This window comes from Rattus norvegicus, chromosome 3 (assembly GCF_021556685.1).
Source record: "Rattus norvegicus strain SHRSP/BbbUtx chromosome 3, alternate assembly SHRSP_T2T, whole genome shotgun sequence".
NCBI classification, from domain to species: Eukaryota; Metazoa; Chordata; class Mammalia; order Rodentia; family Muridae; genus Rattus; species Rattus norvegicus.
Window position 1 is genome coordinate 53,474,124 of NC_141536.1, and position 12,734 is coordinate 53,486,857.

Sequence of the window (12,734 nt, forward strand, 5' to 3'; positions counted from 1 at the left end):
CAAGAGAAACACCTAATAAGTTTTTTGTGCATTAACGAGGAAGCAATTAAGAATCTACAACTAGAATTGCTTGACATTAAAGTGAACGCCTTTCCTCTTCATAAATTTTAGATCTTTCTAATCTAGAAATTTGCTGTCAAACCCTAAGACAAAAACTACAAACCTACAATCTGGTGTTTTTCCTACTTGACTGACTAGAAATAGAAGAAAAGTAAATGATTCTTCCATAATTAATCCGTCAAATAAAACACCCTGCCTTTTTATTTAGTGTGTGGCCTAGTCTTAAATGATCTTATCGATTATCTAGAGAAATCAACACAGACAACAGAGATGGAAACAAAGGCACAGACCACCCACCTGCTGCCCAGTCCAGTGCAACACCCCGGATTCCATTTGCCCCAATGCCATAGGTAACGACGTTGGTAAAATTAGACCCGTCGGGTTTGATTCTACGAATTCCATTAGAGGATCTTACAGAGCTGCTAAAATCACACCAGTAAATAAAGCCGTTGGCAACATCCACGTCCGCATGCAGAACATTTCGTCCTAGAACATTTAAGAAAAATCAGCCAACTGAACTGGCCCCTCCTTTCCCCTTCTTCTTTGTTAAGGATACAGATGAATGTCCTCCAGTAGAACTCTTCATCCCTATTATCGTACCCTGCTCCTCACTATTGTTCCCTGTCGTCTGCTTCTAAGTTCTCATCCTTTTCATCCACTTCTATACGTTTTCCTTTATTATTATTATTGCATGTATACATACATGTAGATGTGTAACTGCAAGTGTCTGTGTTACTCATATGCACTGACAGCTTAGAGTTGGATGACCAGTTAGTGAAGCTCACTGAGTCTCCCTCTTTGAACAGTTCTTCTAGGGAGGGAGTCTTGTGAGATTCCCACTGTCCACCCTGATATGCCAACTGGTGTTGAGATTTCATAGGTGCAGAATGTCAGTAATAAATGTGAAAGAACGGCAGAACAAGACGATCCTGTATGAGCGCTTCAGGCAGGATCACCAGGGATCATTAGTCACCTGTGACTACTAAAGCCAATGGTAGCTTAGGGAACAAGTTCTTCCTGGGGCCCAAGTAAAATAAAACAGATAATCCAGGGGGAAAATGCTTCTTTACAAAGCAGTGACGGACCGGGAACACCTTAGCCAAACTACTGACAACATACACTAAGATTTCATATTGAGAACACAATACTACCTAACAAGGTTTACTTCTTCTGAGTTCGTTTCCTTTTGTTCCTGGGTTGATTTGGCCTTGCAATGCAGGGGAGCAATTTCATGGCCCTTAATGCTGCCACAGAGTAAGCTCTATTCCACTAAACTCTACCACCAACCCTTGGATTTCTGAAACAAGTATCCTTGAGAAGGATAGTCTCACATATTCCTCATGGTGCTAGAAAATTATGAGTTTTACCCACACACCCTGGCATATTTGAAGGACACATTTACAGATTCACAGTATGCAAACGTAAAGTGCAATAAAAACAGAATTATTAAGAGTCAGGTGTGCTGGTGCATGCCTTTAATTCAAACACCCGGGAGGCAGAGATGGTGGGAACTCTGAATTTAAGGATAGCCTGGGTTAGAGGCCTACCAGGGCTACATAGTGAGACTTTATACACTCCCCCAAAAAAAGAATATTTGTGTATTTTACTATTATTATCATTCTTATTTTAAAATGTTATTATGTTGTTGTTATGTTAAAGAACGAGCCTACACCTCACTACAGAACAGTTTCCCTAAACAACCATTCTTCGATATTTCATGTAAAATCCATGCTATGCTTTCTGTCCCTCTAGGCCTGTGGTTCTCATAAACCAGCAAACTCTGGCTCCATTACCAATGCAGATCCTCTAGCCATGACCCAGAGCTCTAAGTGAGCAAACTCCAGGGACAGGACTTGGCTCAGCTCTGAGTTTGACAGCCATCCAGAAGAGTCCGATGAGCTTATCAGCCACACTGGAGCTGGCACCAGACAGAAGCAAACCTCATGATTTAGGAGTTCCCTTACCTTGGCCAGCTACGGGCACCATGGCCTCCGAGTGATCAGACAACTCCAAGCTAAAGCCTCTAACTGCGGGCAGCATGGAAACGACCATGAACGAGTTATATGGAGAACAGGAGCGACCGTCAGGGCTGAGCTTAAAGCCACTGGCACAGGCGCAGGAGAACATTCCACCTGGCACGGGCAGGCAGATCTGCTGGCAAGCGTTGGGGTTGTTGCTACAGCCATTGGAAGAGTCAGCGGCATCTGAAAGAATTCAAAATCAGTCTGTACGTGCTTGGCAGGCTGGCTCATTTTTTTTAATCGAGTCAACCGAATATTATAAAAATAACAAGCACGTAAGCACAAGATCAGCAAATGCTGAAAGACAGGGATTTGTTTGACCACCTAACCAGTCCTGGCAGGAAGCGGACATGGCGGTTAGAAGATGGAGTTGTGTTGTGTTGTGTTGCCTTCCCTAAAAGGCACACAAGGACTCAAGATGGCAGAAATCTATATACTGGCTTTTTGTGCCACCGCCTTTCAACCTGTAAGATAAGGATATTTAAAAGGCATCTTTAATCACGTGCGAGAAAAAGTAAACAGCAAAGGAGAAACAACATTGTTGATTCTCTTTGGTTAGAGACTCAAAACTATGGATTGTTAATATAAAAACTTGGGAGTCAGAGGCAGGCAGGTGTCTATGATTTCAAGATCTTACTCATAGTAAAGGGTCTGAATCAATAAAATAAAGAAGTTAATTTGTCGGGGGGGGGCACAATTCCTGTTAAGACTAAAAATTCATAGACAAATACTCTTCCTTATCTTGGGCGTACAACAGTAAATAAAACAAAAGAAGCAAGTGCCCTTCCTGGAAGTTCTATTACAACAAGAAGCCTAGACAATAAAAGACAGATAATATGCTGAGGAATGCTATAAAGTAAAAAGCAGGGTCAGCGTTAAAACTTAGGAGAGAAGACCTAGCAGTGGTGGCGGCCACTTTTAATCCCAGCATCTGGGAGGCAGGCAATGCAGGTGAATCTCTGGGTTCAAGGCTGGCCTGGTCTACAGAGAGAGTTCCTGGACAGCCAGGGCTACACAGAGGAACTCTATCTCTGAAACTCAAAAAGAATAGGATTTAAGTTTACTCTGAAGCCTATTCTGGCCTTTGAGACTAGTCAGACATTTAACTGTCAAATATCACACATGATTCTGCACGGATGTGCATACATGCACCGGGAACTACAGTGTGGAAAGAGGCTTCTAGATGTGAGGGTGACAGACATGTGACTGTGCATCACACGTGACAAATACTCACTGCGGCGGTGGTAAACCCGAAGACCCCTCAGGTACGGAACGTTATCTCTGAGGACGACTTTGTTATTCCCAGAGGACTTGTCAACTCTCTCAATGACCTCATACTGTTCATCAGAGTAGTAAAGGAAGGAGCCATAGACCACAAGGCCCCATGGGTGGGCCAGATGGTGCACCAGGATCATCCTCTCTGTACCGTCCACATTTCCTCTCTCAATCTGAAAGATCCCAATTCTCGTTACTTGGCTGATTCACAGTGAATGAAATAAGAGAACATTCTTATTAATTAAGTTAACATTCTCTTGCATTTCTGTGGCACTCTATTCTTTCTTCAGATTTCTCAGACCTGTTATGGAATGGGTCCATCATAGTTTGAGCCCACTAGCTGTCTCCCTCCTACAAAGAGCCAACTATCTCACCCACCCACTCATAGCATGCTTAAGAATGCATAGAAATGTCTAAGCATGCTCCGTCATGCAGTGGCTGACAGACGCTGGCCGTAACATCTTTATCCATGATTCTTTAATCAGGATAGGAGACATGTGCCCCAGAGTTATAGGACAGCCCTACTGGATGGGAGCCAAGCACGATGCTTTGGTGTGAAGTCAAACTGGCTTTTGACCATTGAGAAAGAACCAAGTAGACTGCTTTGGAGGGGTGTAGAGGGATGTAACTGGTTTAACTTGGGTCCAAAAGCCTGTCTCTTTGTACTTTCTTAGCACCAGCAATCCAGTGGGGCACTGCTGCTGACAGAGACAGTAAGGTCTAGACTATTCACTACCTCATAGGCAAGGGAACTCAGAAGGTTATATGCCAGACATGACGGACAGTACAAAAACATAGAAGAAAAAAATTATGAACTTCCAGTCTGCCAATGACTAGAGCAGAAAATCATTCAAGCTGCTCTCTAGGCCAGCAGCTCTCAACTGGGCAAAGATCACACTGGGGACTGCAGTTTTATAAAGACGGTTGTTTTATAAAAGCATGAAAAAGAACTCAGTAATGGGATGATAAGTCACTCGTGGCCAGAGGGCTCAGGACTGTGGCGGTAGACAACGTCTGAACATAGGGCGAGGTAATAAGAAACAGCAGGGGCCTATGACGATTAAATAAGGAGAACTAGTTCTTAGACAGGAACAAGAGGTGAAGCATACAGCTCACAGGTTCAGGAGGACACTGTGGGTGAGAACAGGAAGGGGAGATCCAGTACTGTCTAACCAGTGCTAACTTGTACGCACAGACCACCCCATGTGACGAGAATGCCCTCATTGTTACAAATATGCCCCCCAAGCATGCAAGGTGCTTACACACGTATTGCAAGTTTGATGTATTTTTATTGTTTTGGGGTGTGCATGTAGGTACCATCATTGTGCGTATCAGGAGAGCAGAGGCTGTACAATGATGTTAGGTAGAGTTGGCAAGTGCCCGAAGTTTGATGCCCAGAACTGTAGCTCATGATACTACTACTAATAACAATAATTGTTATTACTAAGAACAACAATAGCATCTTAGAAATGAAGCTAATAGCTGGTGATTCGACTGTATGGTCATTATGACTAATATAAGTGTCAATAATCTAAAATCACTACTGCTGAAAGAGTCCAGAATATGTTCAACATAGAAACAATCTAATTCATCACTAATTATTACTGAGCACTTCCTTGGCCAAGATCAGTTGCATAAGCATACAGCAAAAGCCAGGTCTCAAATGGAGCCTTACAGAGCATTCGTTGCAGAATAAAGGAGCTCTATCTTGGAATTTAAAATAATCAGTAGAGGAAATTTAAGGGTATTAACCATGTGTAGTAATGTATATTAACCATGTCTTTAGCTGCTGAGTTGAGACACTGAGTATTATAAGAGAGAGAAAGAGAAAGAGTGTGTGTGTGTGTGTGTGTCTATGTGTGCTGTGTGTGAATGTTGTGTATGTCTGTCTGTGTGTGTGCACCTGTGTGGTGTGTGTGAATGTTGTGTAGGTTTGGGGGGGGTGTGTTTGTGTGTCTGTGTGGTGTGTATGTATGTTGTATATGTCTGTATGTATATCTGTGTGTATGTTGTGTATGTCTGTGTGTGTGTCTGTCTGTGTGGTGTGTGTATGTCATTGTGTCTGGGTGGTGTGTGTGTCTGTGTGTGTGTCTGTCTATGTGGTGTGTGTATGTCATTGTGTCTGGGTGGTGTGTGTGTCTGTGTGTGTGTGTGTGTGTGTGTGTGTGTGTGTGTGTCACTGTGTCTGTGTGGTGTGTGTGTATGTTATGTATGTCTGTGTGTGTGTCTGTGTAGGTGTGTGGTGTGTGGTATGTGTGCATGTGTATATGTTGTGTATGTATCTGTGTGTGTGTGTGTGTGTGTGTGTGTGTGTGTGTGTGTGTGTATACTGTACAATGGGAGAACCTGGAGTGTTTTCAAAGAAAACAGTAACATCACTGAAACATTAAATAAATGTCTCTGAAAGGATGGGTAAGAAATGGAAACTTGTGATATCTTATCCCAAATGAAACCAAAGTTTATAGGAAAAAAGAATAACCATCATTTTGTATTTCCCTATGTTGCACATAGATGGGAGGGGTGGAGTACAAGACTACAGGAGGGAGACAATCAACCGCCAAGAGAAAGGGCAATAGTGAGGCTCTGGTTCAAGCTGCCGAGAGCTCGGCACATTCAGAATCGCACAGCCGTTCACACCACAGAGAGAGAAAACTAAAGCGGCTCATACCACGCCTCTGCTGGTGACTGCCCAGTACAGCTTCTGCTCCTGAATGTCCAGGGTGACAACCTCCAGATGCTGCAGGTTCCCAGTGAAGAGAATTTTTAAAGATGTTCCATCCATATTAGCACTTGCGATCTTGGCAGGAACCCCACTGTCCGTCCCGTGGTCTGACCAATATAGTTTCCTAGAACCCAGAAAAAAATATGAGTGCTTCATGAACCAGGAAATGGGTAAGGGCAACACAATGTAGGGGAGCTTTTAACCAGCGTACTGCCACTGTCTCCATAGTGCTCTTATGGGGGTCTACGTGCCCTTTTAAATGGTACTGAAGACGGGATGGTAAAATTTCCCATCTACTCAGCCTTTAAGGTCTGATAAGTCAGAATGTTGTTCTGTCTTGTACTGTTCAGTAATTACAATTCCTGCATAGGGTGCATTAAGAAGACACAGCTTATCTCCTTATATACCCTTCACATTCAACATAATCCAGAGTTACCGCTGCTCTTCACAATGATTGCCCTTACTCACTGGGGTCTACCGTGTTCAAATGTCACCCACCCTACAGTTTGAAATGTTAACAGGACACTTCATCCAACAGACGATGGGTGACAGAGATGGTGCCGACAGGAACATAACCGCCACTTGATATCACTCACCCACGTGCAGGATCAACAGCTATGCCAACGGGGAAACCAACTCCGAGGGGGGTGCCGTCATTGGCAATCAGGGTTTTTCCATACCTCGTATCTCCCTTGAGCGTCAACACCTACAGTCCAAAATCATGTGTTAGGACTTAATTTCTCTCATGGAAACAAAGACAGGAGGGATCCAAAACTAAAGCTAAAGTACGGTCAGGACTGAGATGGGACGAGGGATCCATGATCCCTCACTGTACTGCTCTGTCCCTGCTTCCTCTTTCCTCTCTGGAGCCGGGGGAACGACCTCAGTGGAAATGAGACTTTTCAAAGCATGGTCAGGGTTGGGGGCATGGCTCAGTGTTTGAGAACCCTGCTTGCTCTTCCCGTGGACCCTAGTCTAAGTTCTCAGCACCCACATTTTGGCTTGCAATTGCCTGTGAATCCAGTTCCAGGGGATCTGACATTCTCTTCATGGCCTCCATAAACAGGGCTTCAGGGTGCCACACTGACAGCAAAACGCTTCCCAATGGATGAATAAACCCACCTATCCTGTTCCTTTACACTTAAGGTCTGTCTGTAAGGTCTGTCTGTAAGGTTGCTATTGGATATAGATTGCTCATGTCTATGTTAGTGTTTGCCTCCTTTTTTCCCTCCCTCAACCACACACAAACACGCAAATGCAGCACACAAGCATGGAGATGCTACATTTCTCCCTCATTCTGCACCCTATCTAGCGCCTCTTATTCCTACTTGAACTACAGTTGCCTCTTTCCAGTACAATCTCCTACCTTTCCTGGGCCTAACAGTCTTCTTGGGTCACATTAAGTCCCTTCTCCTTAGCCGCTTTTATTCTACCTCAAGTCCTCTCACACAGCCACCTGTGGGCTTCACTTTAAAGCTACACAGTTTTCCATGAATAGGCGTGCAGCTACCCCTAGTGGAAAGCAGGTTCCTCAGCACCCACTCCTATTTTCAACATGGAATGAAGTGTGCTTCACGCGTGCTGGAACAATGCAGATAAGCCAGCCTTCTACCTGCTTTCTATGCATGCATTGGCAAGAACTTTACATTGACACAACCTCGGACGGTTAATCTCCCAATTTGAATACAGTGATAAATAGCATTTTACATTTACTGCTGCTCTTACCATGCTGGCGCAAAATTATTGGTTTCTGTGTAAACTACTTAAAAAAAGTGCTTTGCTCATCTTTGAATACCCAGTACCAACCAGGCTCCCAATCCATAGAAAACACTTACCAATATCTGCTGAATGAATGAAATATGCAAGTAAAGTAGACACAAGGCCAGGCTGACCGAGATGCTCACCTGGATTCTCCCCACTGTATCGTGCTGCACTGGTAGCTCAGTTATAAACTAGGTGGGTTTCTGCAGAGCTAGTGGCCTTGTCACTTGGTACACACACATGCATGCACAGTGTCATGGGACACATATGCATGCACAGTGTCATGGGCTGCTCATTTTATCTCTTGCTGCTGAACACCTACCCGAAACCTTTGGGAAATTTAAAGTCAAGGAGAGGGTGTTTATTACCACTTTTCTGTGAGGGTCTTTGATTTAGCAATGGCGATTCTCAGAAGCACATCCTGTTCTGATGAACTTCAGATTAGGAAAAGTATCTTCTGACACTTATGGAGTCAGAAAGGTCTAGGCTTCTGCACTTACTTCTGTCATTGAAAGCAACCGTTTCTTGACTTCTCTGACCCTCAATTGCTTACGTAAAAATGGCTGCACCAGATGGAACTTCAGAATCCCATCACACCAGTCAATTTGATTTAACTTGAGACAATCCCACAGACTGGCATTTGTGTCTACTGTAAATGTCTCAGTTGTTGTGAACCACCAGCCATCATATCACTGTGAACTTGTACACTATGAAGTACTGCTCCACTGTGGCCTATCCCAAGCTGCTGGGCACCTCCCTCATCGCCAATACGACTCTCAAACAAACCAAAGAGCTATCAACTGACCAGCTATATGTCAACGATCAGGTCTACTGACTACCCCTCTCGAAAAACCCTTCTCACTTTCAAAAGTAGCATGAATTAATATTCCTGTACAAGTTATTCTTGTCCCAGAGTGGAGAAAATCAATACTGGTGGTATGGGTTTACTTCATGTGATTCCAATCCTACCCTGCATCTAGAATTTCTTCTGGGAGCTGAGATATAAAGAACGCTTATCTCAGAGAGGAGAGGAATTAGAATCGAATTTCTATTTTGTCTTTCACTGTTAGAAAAACTATATTGGAGCCATAGTGTGATTCTTATCTGGGAAGAGAGGTAGCCATAAACCTGGTTGATAACTGATGCAGTATTTTCTCTATGATTTTCATTAGCTTTCTTAGTATCATTTATAGGGCACTGTGGATTTAATAATTTGTAGGAAACAACATAGAACAATAGGATGTTCTATTAATTTATTTTCACAAGGAAGCTCTTATTTCCCAAAAAGTTGCTGGTATTTTGTGGTGGTGGTGGTGGTGGTGGTGGTGGTGGTGGTGGTGGTGGTGGTGGTGACAGTTGTTGCTGCTACTGTTTTGTTTCATAGGTGTTTTTTAGTTTACTTTTTAGAGTGGGGTGTGAGTCAAGATCTCACACTGTAGCCTGACCTGGCCTTGAAATCATAGCATGAGCCAGCCACCATGCCTGAGGATATAACCTACATGAATCTAACAGCAATGTTTGTATCTATATAATAATGTAAACATTACCTCAATGGACCGACTTGCAGGAGTGGTATAATAAATGTTCCTTGATACCCAGTCCAAGGCCAGGCCTAAAGAAGACCCCAGCAGGGACAGAGGAGCAAACACTGTCCTGTTGCTGCCATCAGTCTTCACTCTGTGAATTTCACCCTGGAAAGAAAACAAGGGTGGTGAGCTACTCTGATACAGGGACACAACCCAGCCCCTCTTCTCTCCCTACAGTCTCTGCTGGCTGCCAGTGTTCTCTTGATGCCCCTCAGTCATTGGGAAAAAGTGAGCAAAGTTGAGTGCCTGACCTCTTGGGAAAAAAAATTCCTCTTGTACAGAGTCTCAAAATTAAAAATTAAAAGCACATTCTAAAATGGCTCAGAAGTCATAAGCAAGACAGACAGCAAACACAAAGATCTCATCTTTCCTTCTTTCTTTCTCCTTGCACTTTTCTCACAGTGACAGATTGCTTCCATGAAGAAAGAAAGAGTCTCAAGCAGGAGGGTACTGGAGAAACATTTGCCCCAGAAGCAAGGATTCTAATCCAAAGTCCCCAGGAGCTCCATTAAACATCATGTTGGAATTCCCTGAGGGAACTTAAATAATGACTGTACACACTGAATGCATCCAAAACGTACCGGATTCTCAACCCAGTAGATGAATTGCTCAGAGTCATCAAATTCAACATCATAACCATGCTGTATCCCTGATATGGGGACCATGGCATCATTGCTCTTCACCTCAGGATCAAGGGAGATTCCAAAAATTATATTGTCTCTTACGGACATCAAGAAAGGTTGGTCACCTGTGAAAACAGCAGTCAAAGTAGAGTCAGCACCACAGCAATGACTCTAACACATGACAGAGGTGTCGCAAGTGACCACAGGCCTGCAGTTGGTTATCCTCACTGTCTACTCATTCACAGTGGCCAAGTATCAGGATTAGTCAACGTTCCTCTGCCTCCCATACACAACCTTAACAATGAACAACCTTGAGTCAATCTGCAGGGGAGGTGGGGAGGTGAATGATGACTTGGTGAACAGTAACTTCTTTCCTGCTTTCTCGGATATCATTTAGTTAATACATGCCTTCCTTACTGGATTCTAATTCACAAAGTAGCACAATGGCTATTGTGTTTAATTTTCTCACTATTGTAAATCTAAAGCTTGATAGGAAGAAAGCCTGAAATAAAAATAAAAGAATTGCCCAAATATCTGTAGTCAGGGGATGGAGAAGTAGCTAAGTCAAAAATTTTCCTGTCTTGCTTGCAGGAAACCACAAGTTCAATCTGTGTGTGTGTGTGTGTGTGTGTGTGTGTGTGTGTGTGCCTGTGTGTGTGTGTGTGTGTGTGCCTGTGTGTGTATGTCTGCTTGTGTATGTCTTTGTGTATGTCTCTGTGTGTGTGTCTATGTGTGTGTGTCTGTGTATGTGTATGTCTGTGTGTGTATGTCTTTGTGTATGTCTCTGTGTGTGTGTCTATGTGTGTGTATGTCTGTGTATGTGTATGTCTGTGTGTGTATGTCTTTGTGTGTATGTCTCTGTGTATGTTTGTCTCTGTGTGTGTTTGTCTCTGTGTGTGTGTATGTCTATGTCTGTGAGTGTGTCTATGTGTGTGTGTCTATGTGTGTGTATGTCTGTGTGTGTACACAGTTAATAATAATGTAGTTGAATGGATAGAATGCATACAAGGGACTACATAGTACTTTCAAAGGTTCCCCAGATAATGATGACATAGCACCCCAGGTTGCATTTACAACTCCTGAGTCAGAAACCTATTTGAGTTTGTAGCTAGAGCTCATCTACTCAGTTTGGTCATTGTGTGAAGTAAATGTAAGAAATTTCTTGTTCTAATTTCACACTGTAAATTAGGAAAAGCGAGTTCAATGAGATGTCTCAGTGGGTAAAAGTGCTGAGTTCGCATTCTCAGGCCCACAGTGGAAAGAAACCACTGACTCTGTGAGAAGTCCCCTCTCATCCACACATAGTAGCATGCAATGTTCCCATGTGCACTAGCGCACAAGTCATACATACACACAAACGTACGATAGTTATAATTCCCACACCATCAATAGCCACCATTGGTTTATGGATGCTTGTGTTTTCTTCCAGAATTTCAAATGAAAAACCAAAAAAAAAAAATCATCATCATATAGTAATATGGTTGGTACCAGTCCCCAATAAGTAGCTGACAATCTTTGTTTGATGAAAAAATTTCTTTGTATTTAAAATATCTATGCCCAGATTAATCTTCTCTGAAAGACTCAAGGTCACACTAAATTAAACAATGTCAACAAGGATTAGTAATGTAATAAATCTCTGAAGAAAAGTAGAAAATGGCAGTCCTTGTTGTAAGTATTACCAATGATTAAAACCTTTCATCATGAAACTATCACTGTACAATGTCACATGTTACATGGGGCTTCATCTTAAGTAACCTCACCTGCAGAACCATAAATGTCCTGGATCCATTATGGATTTTCCATTTGAAAACCCAGTTTTACCGTAGATTTGGGCTTTGAATTTGGAAATATGTTATAATTAACCTTTTATTTCAAAATATCTCTAGTAATTTGTGTCAGTTTCAAAATGCATTCACTCCTCTTCAATGAGAAAGGAATAGGCTCGGAGTAATTTTGTAAGTTTCTAAGCAATAGAGGGTGATTTTTCAAAAGAGGTATCTTCAAGTGCACACTCTTGAAGGAATCATTTCTCTTCTTTTTGCAGTCACTGAAGCACTTGACATAATACTCCACATACCCTTCAATCAACCTGTTAGGATAACTAAGATTAAACTGCTCAAATAGCCACTTGTAATATTTCTCACAGAGACAGCACTTATATTTCTAAAATATCAGATGACAATAATAATAGCGATACTAAAGTTAGAGTCATAAGAACCAGCTCATTCATTACTGGCTACTTTTATGAGAATAAAAATAAACTGAAATGGACCTGGAAATGCAGAATTATCAGAAAGGTCAGGTGTAAGAGAGCATGAGGTTAAAGGTTGTTTAACCCCACGCAAAGAAGGTAACATTTGCTCAATGGAATCACACACACACACACACACACACACACACATACACACACACACACACACACACACACGCACAGAATACCCATTGAACAAAGCAGGAAATACCATGCTCAGTTTCAGTTACACATGGGTTCTGGGTTCCCAAGCTATGACAGGTTTGATCCTCAGAGCACACTTACCTCTCACACAGTTGACAGAATCATCGGAGAGGTTCCATCCTGAAGGGCAAGCACAAGAATAATGTCTAGGCGCCTGTGCAGAAAGCAGGCAAAGATGGCTGCAAGAGGCAGAGGCACATGGATTCCGGGCTGCGGGAGAAAGAAAGAAAG

The 12,734-nt window shown here is 42.7% G+C and overlaps 1 protein-coding gene across 1 annotated transcript in view; it reads right to left on the reverse strand.

Annotated features, from left to right (window-relative positions):
• Positions 1-12,734, reverse strand: part of Lrp2 (LDL receptor related protein 2) — a 157,788-nt gene that overhangs the window by 58,712 nt on the left and 86,342 nt on the right. Inside the window, 8 exon segments of the mRNA NM_030827.2 lie at positions 358-546; positions 2,025-2,264; positions 3,316-3,529; positions 6,025-6,202; positions 6,675-6,784; positions 9,387-9,530; positions 10,007-10,173; positions 12,585-12,713. Coding sequence (NP_110454.2) covers positions 358-546; positions 2,025-2,264; positions 3,316-3,529; positions 6,025-6,202; positions 6,675-6,784; positions 9,387-9,530; positions 10,007-10,173; positions 12,585-12,713 — 1,371 coding nt within the window.